Genomic DNA, 21239 nt, shown 5'->3' on the forward strand with positions numbered 1-21239 from the left:
ACTAATGGCATAAAAATTTTTGCACAGGCCCAAAGGTTAGCTCTGTTAAGGAAGACCAAAGCGTATCGTACAACATTAAATGACGTTCTTCAATTTATTTCCAAAGCTCCACCCATCGATGTGCACCCAATTTTGATAACGACAGTGAGGAAGAAAACAATGGCCAACTCTCTGAAATACAGGGCTGTGATAAGAGACGCTCAACTCCCTCATGGAAGCTGACCAGTTGACGGCCAAAGCAAAGATGGAACTCGACAAGTGGCAAAATTGATGGTCCCACAGCGCAATGAGCAGAACCACTTTTGAGTACTTCCCAACAATACAAGTGGATTAACCGAACTTTTGGCTCTTCCAGTTCCTAAGGGGCCATAGAAAATTCAGGTCACACTTCCACATATTCCGCCTGCCAACTTCTGCAATCTGCGGAAGGATGGACGCGAACCAGGATATGGCAATCTGCGGAAGTATCGACGCGAACCAGGATATGGAACACGTCCTATTCCACAGTGCACAGTACGGAATCCACCGAGAGCCGCTGAAAAAAAATGTTCCAAAGTTGGCCAGCAAAAAGACAGAGGCTTGTGATAGACAAAGAAACCTAAGAAATATTCCACAGGGTTGTGACTGACATAGTGAACAAGAAGCATAGTTAAAGATTGAGTGATTAAAAGGGGGGGAATAATAAATATTTAGATTGCTAAAACAGTAGGCAAATCGGTTTGTTTCTCTCATTTACTTTAATATTTTCTTAAAATTTGTCGGAAAAAAGTTTTAAGTCTGCATATATGTACATAATATACCTATATGTGATAACCAGTTTAGCTCCTATTTATATTATCTATTTATTTAATTGCTGATAAAACCTATACGTATACTTGTGAGAGAGAAACAACAGAGGAGTACTCATTTGATTTATTTAAATTCAAAGCTCGTTTTTAAGTCCCTTTCCCCTCCTAATTCTCAGCAATCAGCTAGGAAATAGAAGGGAAGATTAGGCTCAAAAAATAAATTTAAAAAATTAAGTCTTTCATGTTGTATTAATTTTTTGTAGGCATCCGCCACTCCAGTTGGGTTTATTTTTCATATATTTATTCATGATTATTTAAAAAAATTCATTTTGAAGTTTGTTTATTTATTATTTATGTTATATCAGGATGTAATTAAGACAAGCCATCTTCACGATCCCATCCAATAGAAGTAGGTTGGTCGTTTTGGCGAGTATAACGGACAGTTTTGTCCTGATAATGTTACTGTTTTTGAACTTTCAATCATATATGTGAACGAATTATTCAGAACGTCGGGCTCCCAGCATGTATAGAAACAATTTTAAGCATGCGTGTAATAAATAAGTAAAATAAAAAATAATCTTTTTTACAAGAAAAGAAAAACGCGTTATCTGTGTAAAACCGACTAAGAAGAAATTTTTAGAAAATTGATTAAATTTTTACAGATTAATTTGAACTTGAATGTATAGCATGTAATAAATAAAATAAAAAATCCACTTCTTTTACAGGAAAAGAAAAACGCGTTAGCTTTGTTAATCCGAATAAGAAGAATTTTTTAGAAAATTGATTAGATTTTTATAAACTAATCTGAACTTGAATGTACAGCATTTTTTTTTCATTCTTCCTCCCCCGGTATGCTAATCGAATCTAAAACGTCGACGAGTTAAAAATAGAAGGGAAATACAACAAACATTCGTTTCATAAGAGACGATCCGATAACAACAAGTCGACCTTGTTCCACATAATGCGATCCGAAACTTGACGCTTTTGTCTATAGTTCGTTTATCTATGACCCATTGGATGCGCCCAGGACTAGTTGAAAAACAACTGTAATATGCTGAACGAAGATAAACAAAATTCAACCGAATGGCTTGTTTATTATATGATTCAGTGTCACAGTGACTATATCAAAGAAAACACCTTTAAAAAAAAAGCTTACGAATATTTTTAAAAATTTTATCCTGTGAGATTAAAATGAAATGTTTGGTGTGTTAAAACATTAAACCTGAGTGCTGAAGTTTATTCCAAATAAACAATTTCTTTCTGAGAAGTCGTATTCAATTCTTTGAACAGATAATAAAATTTATAGCCACTTTATAAACAAAATATACGTACGTTTGCTAGTTTAAAATCTTCCTTCATTAGACAATTAGGCCAAACGTACAACTTTCTCTAACATTTTTTAAAGTTGGATAAGGGTAAGGTACGAGCATCCTCTTTATTATATTTTATAGGCCAATTAAATTTAATTATTCAAACATAGATTCAAGTGGATTGCTTGAAAACGGCAATTTTCAAGTGAAACTGTCTTCCTTAACGTTCCATAGTTTCCAAAACTTATAAATAAATTATTTAGGTTTGGTTGCAGTAGAAAAATTTCTCTTGCATTCCAAAACCAAATTCGTCCACATGTTCCATATTAGCAGGCGATTGTTATTATAGTCTACTTAGACACAATTAGACCATGGTTGTCGGGAAATCGACGTCCCCCCGCAACCCTCGGCTACACTCTTAAAAAAAATTACATATGTTTAAACACTAGTCGAATGTTTTCGAAGAAATGATTAATTTTTAGACTTATCGGGCAAACGTGAATGCACTTCCGAAATAAAACATGGAGGTGGCGGGTTGCCAGGAAATCCTAATTCGTACAGGACCCCGGTAAACAACGGTGCAAAACCATATACGTGGGTGGACGAATTTGGCTACCGGTGAAAACTTATCGGCATATTAGAATTTTATTTTCGCCAACGTTTGGATCTAACGATGTAAGCTACACGATGTACGATTTAAAAAAAAAATGTGGACATTTTTTAATATCAATTCGAATGATGAATTTATCAGGAGGAAGTTGTATCAACTGGTGTGTGTGATATTTTTTATTTCTTACGCCCTAATAATCAATACTATTTATTGCAGTGTTATCCATTTCATAAGGGTTTTTTTTAAAATTCACAAACGTATCTAGAAAGCGAGAGGAATAAGAGGAAGATGGCTGTAGAAAGAGAATGAAAGAGGACAGTAAGTGAAGGAGAGGGAGAGAGGAGGAAAGATGGAGAAGGAATGATAGAGAGAGTGAGCGTATTTGGAAAGAAGAAAAAGGCTGAGGCTGAGAGTAAGAGCATGTTTGAGAGAGGGAGATAGAGAGATAAAAAGGGAGAAAGAAGGGAACAAGAAATTAAAATTTGAAAAAAAACCAGAGGGTTTATAAGAGAGTAGAAAAGAAACAGTGAGGTTGAGAAAAAGATAGCGAAGGAAGAAAGGGTGAGGGTGAGAGTGAGAGAGCGAGAGTGAGTATGTATGGTAGAAGGAAAGAAGCAGAGAGTGAAAAAAAGAGATAAAAAAGGGAGAGTGAGAAGGAGAAAGAAGGAAATAAAGTAAAAAAAGGTGTTTAAAAGAGTAGAAAGGCGAAGGGAGCAAAAAGGAGAGGGCGAAAGTTAGGGTGTTATGAAAGAGCCAGTTAGTGAAAATAGAGAAACTGTGTATGTGAGTGTGAGAGAGAGAGAGGCAGAAATACAAATTGAAATATACGACTAGATGGAGATTTAGAGAAAAAGGTTCTGGTCGAAAGAAAGAAGGGTGGGAAAAACAGATATATAAGATACATAAATAGATAAGAGTATAGGGAAGATAGCGAGAAACAGAAGACGGTGAGTGAGATCGAATGATGGTGTTTAGTAGAAGGAAAGGGGGTGAAGCAAAAGGGAGGAAGAGAAAGAATGAAAGGGAGTGAATGAGAGAACTCTTTAAGAACTTTTGATTATTTGTCTTATTATTCATACATAGGACAGTACGAAAAAATAGTGGAAAAAAGGTGGAGAGGGACAGAGAGAGAGGGGGGAGAGAGTGAGAGAGAAAGGGGAGAAGAAAATAATTAAGTGAAATAATAGAATGAGAGTAAGAAAAAAGGGGCTAACTTTAACCAGACCAAAGTCGAAACTTGAATAGTTTTCTTTATATTCTGTGGTGTTTTTCAATTCATTTTCATTCCTACCAATTTTAATTAAAAACAAACTCAATCACCAACGCCAACCCTGAAGATGTCGAGACGAAATGGGTTTTATTTTCATGAAATGATCACATTTTTAAAAGTCATAATTAATATATTTGCACAATATATTTTGATGGAAAATTGTATGGAAATGGTGGTTTAAAATTGGTACAATATTTGAACAGATGTATTAAAGAAATTTTTCGCTATTGACCTCACTGTTGATAAGCCCCATGCAATTTAAAAAAATAAAATAAATAGTACTTATCGTTTGATCTAAAATATAAAAAAGAAAAAATCTTTGGGGTTTTTGTCTGATTTTATTTTTAAATACTGGGACTGATAGTGAGTTTGTGGTTGTGAACCTTAGTGGATGAGAAAGAGTCGTGTCTTAAGGTAATATTTTCTAATTGATCTTTAACGCTGTAGAATGAAAAGATGGATGAGGTATAAAAGCAAATAAAAGTTTAGGGGATTTTTTTTAAGTTGGTTAAAAAGCTGAAACTTTTTTTTGCAAAGGTTGAGAGTTACGTTAAATCGCTGGATTCTAAAAGGCGATCGATCTACGCCGGCATGTGCAATACCTGGAAGGTCTGTGATACCTAGAGACCTCAGTAGTCAGTACAAAGGCAGGCTTCACAAAAAAAAAAAAAAAAAAAAAAAAACAACTACTTCTTGGTTGTTTTATTGTATTTATAGCATATTTATAATAAGATAACAAAAAGCTATTTATTACCTGGAGTCTGTCTGATGTGAAGAAATCCTTAGAAGAAGCAGGAAAATAAAGACAGAGTGTAGTGCCTTCGGAAAAGTCGAGTATGTAGGGAAAAATAACAAATCTAACACGCAGTAATTTAAATTTTGGGGTTTAAATAAATAAGTGAGATAATTTAGACGTAAGTGAGTGCGAAATGCGGAAGAGAACGGAACGGGTTTGTCTTGTGACGGACAGCTGATGAAAATGTTTTATTTGGGCTTGTTAGCCGGCTCGCAAGATGGGAAAATGGTCGTTGAACGAACAACGTGATCAAGCGCAGTCTCTTCGGGCCCTCTCGACTCGGACTGAATCGGATTTCGGAGAACGGCAGGGCGAAAGGGTGAAAAGGGGAGAAGGGGAGAACGGTGAACGGTGAATGGGCTCGAGTGGGGAACCCGTGCGGCGGATAAATGCAACTGGCGCACGCCGCACACCTACCGAGGCGCTTCGTCTATTCGAAAAGGGCTCGGCAGGGCTTCCACCCCGAGAACTAAATTATACCTGAGGCATAAAAAACAGTAACAACATAAGATTTCAATATTCATTAAAAATATACCAAGAGAAAAAAATCAAAAGAAAACTGTGCTGGTAGATTTTTTTTGTTCATTCATGCAATTTTTTGTTTTTCCATTCATTTCTCTTCGTTCAATGAATTGTTAAATCCTATAGAAATTAAGTACTTAATTTTATTTTTATTTACACATGTCAATGCAATAAGATTTAAATATACAAAAATTTCTTAACATGATATAATTTTTTTTAAATAGTAAAAAGTCAATCAACTTTATTGGTTATTTTTCGCCTGAATCCTCACAATGTCATAAACTTTATGGCAGAGTGGCTGAGCAGCTCTGGGGATTTACGAGGAATCCCGCAAAGCACCCTCTTTATTCTGAAAATTTAATTGTTAACAAATAATAATTAAATTAATGGTTATTGCTAATTGTCTGATGGGTGTGCCAGTGGAACATCCACACCCTTGAATCTATGTTTCTTGCTGCTGCACCCCTAAGAAGCCCGATTTGCCCAGTACCCAGTAAGCTAGTGATCGAAATTTTGAGCTAATCTACTGGCTCGTAAGAGTGCAAAAAGGTTGTCTATATTCGAGGCATCATCGCTTAATTTCTCTAGGGCCAAGAGGTTGCCTTCTGGTCTGGTGCCACCCTCTCTCACCAGGTGACCAGTGTGAACAAATTTCATCAGCTTCATTCAACTAGCTCTCATTGTTTTTTATTTTTTTTTTTACAGAAAATGCAATAAAACAGTCTTTCACATATTTAAAATGAGGGGTATAAAAAAACAAACAAGAAATCCGGGTTGTTTTTAATTTTTTGAACGTTTGGGAATATCAGCCATTCTTCAGATGCCCAGATGGGCTAATTCATGCTTAGCACTCCTCAAACCCATGGGCATTCATTCCTTCCAACAAATGTTCTGAATAGTATTGACCTTTAAATTAAGGCATCTTTGATTTTGTTGGAAAGAATGTTGGTTAGTCTGTGGGGTGCTAAGCCATATTTCAGCTGCTTAAAATGTGCTAATTGCCAATAACACCCAAAAAATAAAATCAATCACGAATATCTTGAATTTTTTTATACCCTTCATCTATAACTATATATAGGGTGTATCATCTTCTATAGTGCACCCATTTAATACGGAAACGATTAACTTGATCAAAACATACAAATCTCAAGATAATTTTAGCTAGGAATTGCGTGGTTGTAACAGATTTAACATAACTTTCTCATCTAGCTGGGAAATGACACTAACGTTGTTATTTTAAATAAGAATCCCATATTTTTATTGTACAATTCGATTCTAGAGCTTATTTTATGCCACATTTATTGAAAGGAAAATTTCGATTGGATCAACTATTTCCAAGTTATGCCTCAGAAACAGTCGATCCTATCAAAATTTTCCTTTCAGTAAAAGTAGTGTAAAATAAGCTCTAGAATCTAATTGCATAACAAAAATATGGGATTCTCATTTAAAATGATAAAGTTAGTGTCATTTCCCAGCTAGTTGAGAAAGTTATGTTAAATCTATTACTACCATGCAACTACTAACCAAAATTAACTTGGGGTTTGTGTAAAACGATTTTTTGCTAAAGCTAATTGTTTCTGATTTAAATGGGTGGACTGTATTAGTTGATAACCTTGTATACCTATACTATAACCTAGACAAAAAAAATTAGAAAATTAATTTTCATTTAAAAATAATTAATGTTGCCTAATTGTTTTATATCACTCCTCATATTTCCCCCGTAATACTAACTCCACGATATATCTACAAGTACTATGTACAATAAAACAACCCTATTCCTGAAAAACCAATACAGAAGACCCAAATACTCGCTGCCTAGCTCAAGCACAATTTTCATATTCCTACACACTCTCTATATGGAGCCAAGGAATGACACCTTTTAATTAATTAGGACATGTATTTCTAAGCTAGATACATAATTTGCTTTTGCCTGAAAGTGCCAGTGGGTCAACCACATATGGCCTATTCTTAGTTGTTTTTAGAGCTTCTCTGTCATTCTAGCCTGTCGATGCTTCTGTTTCCTTTTAATCGTATAAACCAGTGGTTTGGCCCAGAGGCTGGGATGTCTCACCCTTATTAGCAGCCTCGTTTCTTTTACTATTTTCATCTAATAATATAATTGTAAGTTTTTAATATCTTTATTACTTTTAAAACTTTGTAAACTTACCTGATTCAAATTATTGATTCTGGTAGGTCTATCTATAATACGAAATGAGAATAAAAAACTAATATTACTGGAGGTTATATTTCTGGAAACAGTATGTCTATATATATAATATAATATATATTACATATACTTTTTTTTATATATCACAATGAAATAATTAACTAACAATAATACAAAACTAACCCTTATCCAAAGAAAAAAATCTAAGGTTTGCAACTTTGCTGAAATACATAAATCATAATTTTTAATTTTTTGCAGATTTTACTTTATAATAATAACAACAGCTTTTTTTAATTTTATTATAAATTCAATATTCTGAAAGGCTTATAAATTAGAAACTGAAGTACAAAATAGCCTCAGTTTAATATACAATATAATACAAATTTTAAACATATTTATTGCTCCCTTATTATGCAAATTCATTTTTTTAAAATATATATATTTCATTATTCAATATCTGCGATTATATATCTATTTTTTTTTTTTTCAGTGCTGGATATCAATTTAACAGTTTATTTACATTAAATACAATAATATACAAAGAAATATTACGATTTAACTTCCTGATTAATAAAGAGAGCTGTACATCTAAGATGGAAAAGATATCAACTATAATGATGATGCGTGATGATTTAATTAATAAAGCACTGAATCTCCATTGCGAATCATCAAAACTTTTTATAATCTGTATTGCATTCGTCAACAACTATAAAAATATAATTACAACATGCTAACCAATGGACGGTCCAGATTCCTTACATTATAATATTAGTGACCCCTCTTTTTTTCTTTCTTTTTTTAAATATAATTTTTATACAACACACTCATTTTATAGTAAAAATATATTTATATATATATCAAAAACTCAAAATTAACTTTTAAAATTTTAAAAACAAAACAAAAAAAATTGACTTACAAAATTTATCATTATAGATTAAAAAATAATACTATGTAAATATATATTTATAATAATTTATAACAAAATATATATTTTATTTGATAAATTATCCAAGAATGGTATAAGCCTTTATATTTGTCACAAGTCACCCCAGTTTATAATCATTTCACAATGTAGTTAATTTGTTTAAAAAATTACATTCTATCTACAATAAATTTGCTTTTATACACTCGTGTATTGACATAACGTATATTATTTATTTGCAGCCCATTAGAAAACAGTTTATATACAGTACATATGTAAACCCTAGGCTTGTGCTGTTGTAGAATTACAGGTAATATACATTCCCTCTTTTAGAATTCATATATACAAATAAATTGTAATAAGGTAACCTGGAATACATGTTAAACAATGTAATTTTTTTTTAATTTGCTTGGGTGTTGGAATTATTGTTCTGGGTTGTCGGTGACCCGATATTGTCGATATCCCTTTGTGCCCTTGAAATTTTCACTTTGTCCTTAGGGGTTGATTCCTCCCCAGTTTCCATGGCGAACATCTTCATTTTCTCTTTAAAACTCAGCTTTTCCGGGACGGCGCCTTTGTTCGACAAGAGTTTCTGGTGTTGCTGCTCAGCGAGTCTTCTCTGCCTTGGATCCCTGGAAAACAAAAATGATTTTATAATTTTTTTTTTTTTGCCTTATGATCTTTGCATAGTAGCCATATTAGCAGAGGCGACGGTGGGAATCGAACCCACGACCGCGGCGTGAGAGTCTCTCATGCTAACCACTCGGCTACCGCGGTCCCCAAATATTTAATAATTATATATAATTATAATTAAATATAATATTTAATTGATACTTTTTTTTGTTAAGAATCTAATTGAGAGAAGAAGTATTAACAAGTATAAAGTCATACAATTCCGTGGGAATGATGAACTTATTTTCTGCACTCTTACATACAATTCATTTTTTAGTCACTTAATGTACTTAATAATTTTTCTGTACGGACTCTTCTAATTCCAAAAAACAAAATTCCATTCCTGAGTAGTATCCGTTTATGAACAGTGACTTCAACCAGAACCAGGAGAAATATGGGAATAAGAGACAATCATTGGGCTGAAAAGAACAGATAGTTCAATTTTCAAACAGAGCTACCTGGCTTAAAGATTCATAAAAATAATTACTCATTGAATCAGAAAAAAAGACTAAAAAATTCAATAATATCCTATAGTAATAAATAATTGTAAGGGCATTGATTTATCACTGTAAGAGTCACAGGTTCTAATTCAGGGCCTCTGGATACTTACAAATTTTTTTTTTCAAAATATTTCAAACCATCTCCCCAGGGTGGTGGGTATGTACTATACTACCACGGTATATACTACCACAGCTGCTGCAAAACCTCATCAAAAATATAACCCAATTTAATGGCTATGAACCTCATAACAGTCAGAATGAGTGAAACAATATGGTTGTGTACTACCTGAAGTATTGTATACAATTGGGCAAATTTTGGCTGTTCTTCACTTTTTATAACAATTAAAAAAAAAAAAAAAACAAAAAAAAAAAAACAATGAAAATTGTAATATTACTTACTTGTAAACTTCCTGGGCTCCGATTACACCTGGTGTGCTTCCTGTGAAGTTGATTTCTGGGCTAACAGGTGATGCAAGCATCGTCTCTGCTTCATTGATGAAGTGCTGCAATTAAGAAATTTTATTAAACTCAATTCTCCACGCAGATAATTTTTGAATTAAAAAAACAAAACTTACATTGGGATCTTCTCTGATATTTTCTAGAGGAGGTGCAGGATTTGAGGGTGGAGGAGGAGGTGGAGGTTCTTGGAATGAAACCCTTTTTGCCGTCGCGATCGTCGGAGTCGTGTTGTTCGTTGTAGGCGAAGTGTTCGAATTAGGGCTCCTCATTTGCCCCTGCGCGCACGACATGATCGCGAACGAAGAGCCTCGCTCAGGTGGCTGTGGCGGCCCATTTGGGCTTTGTCCTAGCATCATGTCCAATCTTTGGCCTAAAGCGAAAGTATTATTAACCAACTTTTTAAAACACTAACCATCCCTAAAACACTATAAAAACAACGTCCTTACCTGCAGGACTAGCTTGGCTTGAACTGTAACCGTTATTTTGATAATTGTTATTATTCGCTGGCGTGTTTATTACAAGGTTGTCCAATCTCAAATTTGAAGTTGTCGTCCTCATGCTTGAAATGTTCTGATTGTTCACAACTCTACTTGTCACTGTTTGATAAGATTGTATTCCCTGATTTTTATTTTCTTCTTCCATCTAACAAAAACCCATAATATATAAGAAATTCCTTCAAATTGAATCAAATTTAATATAAATTACTTTTTTCTTCATACGCTCGGCTTCAACTTCTGCCTGTTTCATTTTTAACTCTTTTAGCCTTTGCAGTCTTGCCTTTTCTTCATTACTTGCACTAAAAAAAAGTGTATAAAAGCAATTGACGATGGATTCATTTTGAATAGGCTTACTGTGAAAATGTCGGTGTGGCTGTCGCCATTATCGGTCGACTGATGGAGCCGTTTATCTGAGGACTTTGACCTGGCTGACTTGTCGGTATGTTAGAACTGGATGGCAATGTCCTCATTGATCTACGCTCTTCATTTTGGTGTGCTACTCTTAACAACCCCTGAACTCTCTCAGCGGTTTCCTTGACAAGAAATTAAAAATTGTAATAATAAAAAAAAAACTTATCTTCAATGTTTAATACACTGATGAAATATTTTATCATGTAATTTCATAATCTCCAATCATCTTGGTATACTATCACTGGTTTTGTCGCAAGATGGTTTAAATGGTCTCAACAGAAATATTAATTGAAAATAGGCAAAATACCTGATCTTCTTCTTCTTCCTCTTCGAGCTCCTCCTCTGCTCTTCTTTCAAATTCTCTTTCCAATTTCAAAGCTCTTAAATGCTCTTCTTGCTGAGCATTTCGGACGGGTAGGTTCAGTAACTCGCTGATCTGCTGGTCCCTCCAATGTCTTGCCATATCCCTCTTCCTTTCTGCTTCCTATAAATATTTGTTGTTTAAAAAACAGTTAAATGCTTTTTTTCCATTGACTCACTCTTTCTCTTTCTTCTCTTTGCCAGGGGTTACCAGGAAAATAGTTTTTGTTTTGTTGTGTACTGGGTGAAGTCGAGTAGTACGCTCCTCTCGGTGGTTCTCCGCCACTGGCAGCGTATCTGAATAAAATTTTTAATTTTATATTTTTTATGTTATACCAGGCTTAATTGAAAGCCTACCTTGAGTCTGATCGTGGCTGCTGCTGATAAAGCGGATGAGTGGACGTAGGTGGAGGAGGTGGCGGTGGTGGGCTGTCAGAATAATCGTGTTGCTGGGTGCTGTTTGTCATTTGGAAATTTCCATCGCTGTATCCACCCGTGTATCGCAACGGGGATCCTTGAATTGGTCCTCCAATCTAAATGAAAATGAAAATAATGATATTTAACTGTTTTAAAGATTCTATTGGCTATTTTTTTTAAACTTAAATACATACAGGAGTTCGTAGTTGTGGTGAGGTAACTCTCATTTCCCGTCTTCTAACTTCTTCAGTCATTTCTTGAATTTTTGCTTCTTGCCTTAACATATCTCTGGAAGACTGAGAACGAGAAGTCATACCCTAAAAAAATCAATTTTATAAATATTTATGCATTGAATAGGTTTTAAAAAATGTTTTACTTGAGGTGGAAGTTGGGATGAATAGTTATTTGGAAGATAAGCCGACGCAGGTCTGTCTTTAGAATTCAAAGCGTCATTCGTATTCCTGCTTTGTAGAGAAGACTGAGAACCTCTGAAGCCTTTTTGCATGTTGATCGCATTCCTCTCGTCTTGGGGACTCGGCATTTTTCCCCTTCCTATTCCGTTTTGAGGTGGAGGATAGCCGTTGTGCACCTCTTGGTTTCTGTAAATGCTCAGATTCTGGTAGAATCTTTCACCGTTGTCACCGACGGGGCTATTCTGCTGCTGAGGAAGGTGCATGTGCTGCTGCATCTGATACTGGGGATGAGGTGGACCTTGCTGGGCCGCCAGCTGGGAGTGATGGTGATACGGGCCCATCGGCTGTTGATGGCCGGCATACGGTGGCTGGTGGTGGTTGTAGTTATTTGGTACAAGACTAGGGTTGGAGGGCTGCCTCTGATTGACGTGATTGCCTTGAATAGGATTCAGGCGTTGTTCTGCCAAATTCTGATTTGATCTTAAAAAAACAAACAGAATTTAGTATTAACAACATTTTAACCATAATTAGAATAAATCCTTTAATTACCTTGATCTAACTTGATGTTGATTTGGATGAGGCTGTCCTTCAAATGATTTCTGAGGGATGCTGTTCGTAGACGATGTTCTACTATAACCAGGGTTAAAAACTTCATGGTTCGGTCTAGGCATTGTACTATTCCCTATAATTGTTTGATTCATGTTCACCAATGGTCTTTCTAATTCGTGGTTTCCGGCTGGAAAAATTGTGAAAAATTAGGGAGAAATTTTTGGCCAATTTTATCAATAAGACACTTACTGTTTAGGGATGGGACTGACTTAGAGCTATGCATTTGCGGTGGATGTGGAGGAAGCTGCCCTCTTGCCGGTTGAGTTTGCTGCTCGCTAAGCACACGTGAAGGTAAATCCCGTTCGCTCATCCTCCGTGGGCCTTGAGAAATAAAGCATAATTAATTTTTTTATTTAATTTTCAACTTCAATAAAAAAATAATAAACAGAAGGTTTGATTTTATGGTAAATCAGTTTGATTAATTGTGCTATTTTTTAAACATATTTTGATACATTAATTGTCTGAAATTCAACCCTTCTTTTATAAACATTAAAATTCATGCATTCATGCCTATAACAAATGGAAAAATAAATTGGGTAACCAATATTTTGATAATGAGAACACAATTGTGGACAATTAAATGAAAATGTATATTTATATTTAAAAAAAAAAAAGCAAGTTTATAAATAATAAAACCAAAGACAATAAATGAAATAAACCATGCGACAATTATTAAAAAAGAACGAACGAAAAATCAGCGTGCTTTCAAAATAAAATAACGAAAACTCTGCTTGCACAACATTTAGAAGCAAAACTAGTTCTCACAGCTTACGGCTCTCGTCAAGCTCAGTATTTTCTATCACTCCAGGATCTAGGCTTCTGCACCAGAGAGTATTTGAGTCATGATTGTTCTTGCCGATTTGGCTCAACCTGACCGGAGTGACGACAAAACTCCTTTGAAGCTCCAACTTTTTGATTCTCTTATTTTTCCTCCCTTTGATCGCGTCTAGCTTTGATTTTCGTCTAAGGACGTCTTTGGCGGAGCCGAGATCAAGTTTCTCTTTTTCACGGAGCTTCTCAGACCATCCAGGATTCCAGCCGGCGTCGTCGACACTCATCCAACGTTTCATATTCTTACCGACATTCTCGCCTATATAAGCTTTGTGGATATTTTCTGATGTGCAAAAATTGCTCACGGAACATTTCGTTTGTGAATATTCTACCGGTGGTAAATCAACGGTATCGAGATTGCCCACTTCGCCCAGTTCGACAAGACTGTAATGCTTGTGGACGGCAGAATTGTTGATTTTTTTCCTCATCTCCACTTCATCAACACTGATCGATTTCCTGTTTATATCTAATGGTGGTGGTTTCTTCCTAAACTTATTATTAATAATTTTGAATTTATTGTTTGCTAGTTTATCATTTTCACTGGACTTTAATGGCCCGTACTCATTTGGACTTGTCTGTGTTGACAAGGTTGAGGTCTTCACATCTTTTTTATTCAACAGTGTGCTCAAAATTGGTTTTACTTCTTTAATAACAACTCCATGTCCTATATCTATCAGTCTATCCATGCTAAACCCTACCGGTTTAAGTCCATCTGTGTGTAAGACTAAATTGTAATTTTCTGAATTGGTGTCGAAAGCAGAAGGTGGCAAAATGGTATCACCAGGTTTTGGACTCATTTCATTATCACTGGAGTTGATATTTGGCTCAGATTTGAACCGATTGAGCGTTCTTCCAGTTTTTCCTCCTCTGCCCCTGATTATACCGGCTTCTCCCATTTGGGAGTAATACTTGGCCAGAGCCGCTACACGGCCGCTGCCGTATTCAAAATCGCCATCATTTGAACTCGAACACGAAGAACTAATAAGAATAAGAGAAGCCGTTGATGGTTTTTCAGTCATTTTTTTCTCACAGATACCTGTTTCTGATAACATTGATGACAAAAAGTTTTCCTTTTCTTTTTGAACAATTGAGTTATTACAATTCGCTGTATCATCTTGTTCTTCTGTTTCTTCTATAGGACCGAAGCCTTTGTTGCCAAATTCTGTTATTTTGCTCATGCCATTTACTATCTCTTCTAATTCTTTCAATGCTTTTTCTCTTTCTTCAATAGTCAGCTTTGTGTTATTCGTGTTTACAGATCTGTCTACCCTTTTAGGTCTGGATTTTTTTTCCGGGGAAGTATCAGAAGGCGATTCTGTAGATTTAGGTGATGTGGAATTGTTGTTGCACTCACAATCGGAAGAACTGTAAATAGTTTCTAATAAGTCTTCTGCAGATTTAGAACGTTGCTCTGAGTCTAAATTATTCTTAAGCTCCCAAAAACCGGATTTTGTTAAATAAATATCACTTTTCCACATTTTAGTGCCTGCAAGAGGAACCCATTTTCCTTTTGGAAAATTTGGATTGTTAGCTCTTCCTAGACTCAAATTTAACCATTCTGGTGCTTCTAAATCATTATTTAAAGGGAAACGTATAACATCTACTTTATTTGGAAATGCAATGATAGTCCTTTGAAGGGAAGCCGAAGCGTCTTCTGAATCACAATTGACCAACCTAGCCTGATGTTCTTGAAAAATATCATCTTTAAGACCTAGATCGTTCTCTGGTGGGATTTTGTAACAGTTGACATTTTCAACTGGGACGGACAGCAGATTGTTCTGTGATATCGACGAAGTACAAGGAGGGGGTGGAGTGGTCGTTATTATAGGCACTGTTATCCGTAGGACTGTAGGAGAGCCGGGGCGAGGTGGTTCACACCGTTGTGGGATAAAGTAAGGACCTTCTCCTGAATAATCATTGTAACCGATAAGCGGCTGTTCCCTAAAACTTCCCATTGACACACTTTTTGGAATCCCTGCGAAACTCTCCAATCCCAGTGACAAGTGTGCAGGAGCTGTAATCATTGTTAGTACTGCATTAGTTCATGCAAAATTTTTATATCAAATGAAAAACAGTCTGTGTGTTAAATATAACAATAACCAGTGTTATTTTTAATTAATAAAAACACCCCAAATGCCATCTAAAACCATCTCATACATATATTCATTGATTAAACCCTTCAAATATGTTTATTAAAGCATTTTATCATTTTAAAAATTCCCTCAGTATTGTAAAAACTGGTTGATTTTCCACAGTTAAAAGTTAGATTACATACCCCTTGCCATGACTGGAGAAGGTTGTGATAGAAGTGTTGCCAAGCCGTGATAGATGGCTCCTTGCTTCGCCACCTCCAGAGTTACAATTGGCCCAGTCCTTACGAGATATTCTGCAGCCCTAAAAAAATGAACACCGCATTGATAAATGACATTTATTTAAACAAAGTTGACCATAAATCATCAAGTTCGTACTTCTCTTGAGTTATTCCGACCAAGCTTTGCCCGTCGACTTTCAATAGTTGGTCTCCGGCTTGTAAACGGCCATCCTGGATTAAAACGTTCAAGTTACAGCATAATTTTGTCAACAATAATATAGTTAAATATTTATTTAAAAAAAAATCTTACAGCATCTGCAGCACCACCTTTGACAACAGATTTGATGTAGATTCCCAATCTGTCTTGACCAGCACCCTAAAAGAAAAAAAAAAAAAAAATAAGTAGGTTTATTCACTCAGACGAAAATAATAATAATAATAAAATAAAATAAAATAATAAAAAATAAATTGGACACTTCTATTTATTTATTTATAATTTTTTGTTTTTGTTATTTATTAGTTAGTTTATTAATTTTTTAAATATTTATTTTCTATAATAACTAGGTTTATAAATTAATTCCAGAGCCAACTTCCAAGAGAGTTAATTTTTTAAATGGTTTTCTTTGATGAAAAAATAAATTTGAGTAAAAAAATTTTTCTTTTAAAAACATGGTTTAAGTTGAGAAGATCTCGCGTGAGCCTATGCTTTGTCCAAAGAAGGAATATATGTTTAGCAGCCATAATTGACTGTATTAACTAATCTATCATTATATGATTTTCAGCAGTTTTGGTGAAAACCATGAAATTATGGTGTTTCGAACCATTACAATTAAAATCCATATATGTTTAGCAGCAACTGACCGTATTTATTATAATCTATCACTGAATAATTTTCAGGACTTTTGGTGAAAACCATGAAATTATGGTGTTTTAAACCGTCATAATTAAATAATAACCAACCCACGACCTTCGGTCTAATAAAAATACATACAGTTTGAGATAGACAACAAAATACGAGTGTCCGTTTCAAATTATGTCAAGTTGGTACAAAATGTAAGCATATTATTTAAGAATATTGCCTGCCAGTTGCCTGAAATAAATCTTCTTTCATGATATGCCCGTAAAGTATAAAAAACTAATGCTTCTGTTTTTTAAATTTATTATTATCCAAATAGATAAGTAGCCAAGAGGTTCATACGTCATGAATATTTAGAAGATAAATTTGTACTGTTTGTTTCTTTTATCTTGTAAATTACAGACCGCCATTAGTGGATAATGGTGTGTAAAAATAATCCAGAAAAAGAAATCCCACACTTTCTCAGATCAAAATGGAAAAATAAGGATCGTTGAATGTAAGAACAATTAAAAAAAACAAGACAACGACACATTTCAGCAAGCCTGGGAGGAAGGAGCGGTCACTTCCTGTGATAAGGTGCCTTTGTCCGTCCTTTTTCACTCAGGAGTCAGGACCCATTTTCTTCCATCCAGGTAATAACTTTATCAGGGTGATGGAAATCAGAAATGAGGGCGTGGTAGAGATCGGGGTGAGAGGAAAGGTAAATGACAAAGGAGGCGTCGGTTGATAGAACCTAGTTGTGCCCCTAATAGTGTTACTGGGTATGCAAGAATGCGTCTGCCACGCCCTGGCTCCCATACGACGCGGGTGTTTCAGACGATTTATGGGAGCAAAGCTGAAAAGGTCGCATGAAAAAACAGGGCCGGGTTCTCAAGAAATATCGTGGATGCGATTTTCAAAAACGGAAGTCCGATATTGAAAGCCAAACGCGCTAAATTTACAAAAATCGTGGCTATAGTGTATAGCATTAAATTGAAAAAGAAACACTTGTTTATGTTAGATCAGCATATTCTTAAGTTATGATATTGGTTTTAGGAGTTCCTGCAAGTACAGATATATTTTGTTTATTTAAACAGCGACTTTTCAGCTTTAGTCCGTTTGGCAGTTTTTCCTCAGAATGGATTGATCAGTCATGGAAGAGCAAACAGGGCACGTTTTTGTATACTATACTACATTATATACGAAATCAGTTTGTTTATGCGATAGATAGATGTAATAGACCGGGTGCATATTATTCTGCGCCTTTTAAGAGCTGTTGTTTATGCGACCAGCAGGCCATTTCTGGTCCGCCTCTTCTCGCTCTTCAATTTCAAAGCCGTTGACTAAGTGAAATCGTGAAATCGCAGAAATGCCAGGTTTCTTAAAGTAGCAACACCCTGGTCCGTTTGTTCTCGCTGTTCGTTACCCGGCTTAACAAAAAGGGTGAAGTTCAGGCTTGGCAACATTACAGCATAAAACGTGGTGGATCCTAACGGAAGGGCATTTAATTTAGGCTGTTATTTTGCAATTACGATTTATTATTTACGACCAGCATGTTTTAAATATCTGGTCAGTAAGTTCTCGCTGTTCCTTCTAATAAATGATTGACCTGATGAAAGTGCAAAGTTAGCAGGTTTTTGTATAACGCGTCAAATATGAATCGGAAATGCCAGGGCGAGGACATTTAATCTCTTCATCTCTGGTCCGCCTGGTCTCGCTTTTCTTTCTCAGAATGGATTGACCAGTCATGGAAGACGAGATAGTGAAAGTCTTTGTATAATATATTGTATCTCATACGACAGCAGTTCATGTAGTCAGCAAGTCATTTCTGGTCAGTCTATTCTTTCTTTTTTCTCAAAGTCGCTGCCCAAAAGAAATGCAGAAATGCCAGGTTTCTGAAAGTAGAAATATCCATGGTCCGTTTTTTTTCGGTGTTTGCTATCAGGCCAAAAATTGTTAAATTCAGGGTTCGCCTAACGTGGTTATCCTAACGGAAGGACATTTAACATAGGCTATTTTGTAAGTGCAACTTATTATTTGTGTATACGACCAGCAGGTAATATAGTCGTCATGAAATATGGAAGTGCAAAGTTGGCAGATTTTTCTACACCACATTTAATATAACATTAGACATCATGCATCCTATGGCAAGGATATTAAAGTTTCATTTGTGGTCAATGTATTTTCGCTTTCTGAGAGGATTGACCACCATGACGGTGTATAATTATTTTAACAGGGAGTATTGACTCTCGAGATTTATGCTTCTGCAGCATTTTGTTCACATCTTTGGACTGTTCTAGCTGTACGTTTTCCAAAGAGACAGACCACATAACGATTGACATCTTTACCGCATCTGATGAAACATATACATGAATATTAATTCATTTATGTCTAGTGGTTTAATTGACCAAATTACTTATTTCAATTAATTATTCTTTTTATGTAAGATCTCGGTTGAGATGAAAAAGTGCCTCGAGCGGGATTCGGACCCACCCTAGCAGAAGGTCGTGGGTTCGAATCCCGCTCGTGACACTAACCTTTCATCTCAACCGAAACCTCACATAAAAAGAATAATTTGTTGAAATAAACATGAATATTTATTCTAACACGTGGACGTTTAATTTAGCAACTTTAGTGAACTCTAGCTCTTTTTTATCACTGCGGTACGCCTGTTATCGCTGTATCTTCACCCAAGGATGTCACGAAATGGTATGTCTGCCAGTCAAAACCAGAACGTTTATTACTTCAGATCCCCCAATAAAATGTTCAAATAGAGACGGTAATGTAATAAAAAATAAGGGAAATGATATATAATAAAACGGATAGTAGTCTTTGATTTGCTGTCCTAATAGCTCACAGGTCGTGAACAAGAGCGAAAGCTGAAGAAAGTAAACGACAAGGAGCGCATTAAGGAAAATCGACGCATTTAAGCTGTTCTGTTGATACGGCATGCTTTGTTATTTGCATGTTTTGAAACTGAAATCTCTCTATCATATTGTAAACTGTTTAAACATACATTTCCTATACATATTTGGTTCGCTAGATTAGATTTTTTATGGCCACGAATTTCAAAACAGTGTTTTCTCCATGCTTTGACTATGACCTCAGCTAAGCTGTGCATGGCTTATGTGCCGATAAAATCGTGCAACATCAGCACTGACAATATGGCGAATATCCCGATTCAATCCGTTAAAGTTTAAAACGAAGAAGTACTTTATAATTGAAAAAATATTCTTGAAAATGGGGAGTCGCGCTCCAGTTGCACACGGCCCCAATATCCAGCACGTCGGAACAAAAGAGTTATTTGCCATCTCCTGGCAATTAGAAAGATTTATTAACCTGAGGCTTTGTGGGAATGGGCGCCTTTGGAACTGTTAATGAGACAAATCCTTAAGGATCGAGTCACGAAAGCCAAGAAATTGTGTCATTTAAAGAAGCTTTAGAATTAAAATTATGAGGTTGAATTTAACCTGCTATTGACAGACTGGGTCCTATTCGTGCTTCTTCAGCCTTTAGACAGGAGTTAGGTTTTTCGATTTGGAACCTTTTTTACTGCAAAAAGGTATACTCCGGTGACGACCCGTGTACAAAAGTATATTGTTAATATACCGTAAACCGCCTCGGGAAAGACTCCTGACGACCGTTACACCTTTTTCTTCGTTAAAGGAGCAACATGTGGAGGCCATTATTACAATCGGCGTCTCAGACCGGAACAAGGCAGCGGTTTATCCCCGGCACATCCGTTCTCAGCAGGAAAGGAAAAATGGAGAGAAAAAGTATTCGACCATACTATCTAAGTTTTAGCATTTTTCCAATGGCGGATGCCACAGGAGAAAATGCCCAACGGAGCGAAAAAGAAAACCGACAATAATGGACTTCAGAGAAGGGGATGAATTTTTATAAACTGTTAACAGTTTTAATTGAAACTTAATTTATTTCTTTTCCCTCTCTCTTTCCATCTACGACTTTTGAAATATTCTGATAACCGAGCTGAAAATAAAGCATGTAATCTAAACATAAAATTGAAAATAAGATGATTAACCAGGCTAAGTGCCGAGAACAAACCACCAACGGACAACGAACAAATATCAGGTTTATGGCAAGACTTGTTGAATGCTCATGTAACTATGCAAGTATGAAGTCGTTATAAGAATTAATGTAATCTTGAAGACTGATGTACCTACGCAAAAATGAATGGGGATGTTACGGGTACTTGTGTAGCATTCAGGACTGATAATAATACTTACTACGTAAATTTGTATAAAGAAGTTATGTGTATTGATGTAACATTAAATACTGATGTACGTGTGCAAGACCGTATGATTTGCGCGTTTTATGTACCACCGAATACTGGACCTATGTAAGTTTGTATGACGACAAATTTACGTTCATATACTAAATATACGTACGTATATTTATACGTTATGTATGTATTTATATAACATTGAATACTGATGTACCTATGTAAGGTTGTCAGTATTCAATATTACGTAAATACGTTTAAAGTCGTCATACAAACTTCCAATGTACATCAGTACT

General features: G+C 35.4%; 2 protein-coding genes across 8 annotated transcripts in view; both read right to left on the bottom strand.

Moving 5' to 3' along the window:
- Nucleotides 1-5139, bottom strand: part of LOC106667559 (glutamate synthase 1 [NADH], chloroplastic) — a 29241-nt gene extending 24102 nt beyond the window's left edge. For all 3 annotated transcript variants that reach the window (XM_014395590.2, XM_014395589.1, XM_014395591.2), the window contains exon 1: nt 4733-5139. The gene's annotated coding sequence lies outside the window, so the exon portion shown is untranslated. The remainder of the gene's footprint in view (nt 1-4732) is intronic.
- A 2798-nt stretch (nt 5140-7937) lies between these two features.
- The window catches only part of LOC106667540 (afadin), a 163204-nt gene continuing 149902 nt past the window's right edge, over nt 7938-21239 (bottom strand). For all 5 annotated transcript variants that reach the window (XM_014395543.2, XM_014395544.2, XM_014395542.2 and 2 more), the window contains 16 exons: nt 16176-16241; nt 16023-16096; nt 15830-15948; nt 12913-13044; nt 12664-12850; nt 12078-12594; nt 11896-12018; nt 11642-11817; nt 11464-11581; nt 11232-11408; nt 10868-11046; nt 10722-10812; nt 10463-10658; nt 10133-10386; nt 9957-10060; nt 7938-9017 (listed from right to left, as the gene is read on the bottom strand). In XM_014395543.2, coding sequence (XP_014251029.1) covers nt 8786-9017; nt 9957-10060; nt 10133-10386; nt 10463-10658; nt 10722-10812; nt 10868-11046; nt 11232-11408; nt 11464-11581; nt 11642-11817; nt 11896-12018; nt 12078-12594; nt 12664-12850; nt 12913-13044; nt 15830-15948; nt 16023-16096; nt 16176-16241 — 2745 coding nt within the window. In that variant the 3' untranslated portion in view covers nt 7938-8785. The remainder of the gene's footprint in view (nt 9018-9956; nt 10061-10132; nt 10387-10462; nt 10659-10721; nt 10813-10867; nt 11047-11231; nt 11409-11463; nt 11582-11641; nt 11818-11895; nt 12019-12077; nt 12595-12663; nt 12851-12912; nt 13045-15829; nt 15949-16022; nt 16097-16175; nt 16242-21239) is intronic.

The sequence above is a fragment of the Cimex lectularius genome, unplaced genomic scaffold (assembly GCF_000648675.2).
Source record: "Cimex lectularius strain Harlan isolate CLEC.00 unplaced genomic scaffold, Clec_2.1 scaffold74, whole genome shotgun sequence".
Lineage (NCBI taxonomy): Eukaryota > Metazoa > Arthropoda > Insecta > Hemiptera > Cimicidae > Cimex > Cimex lectularius.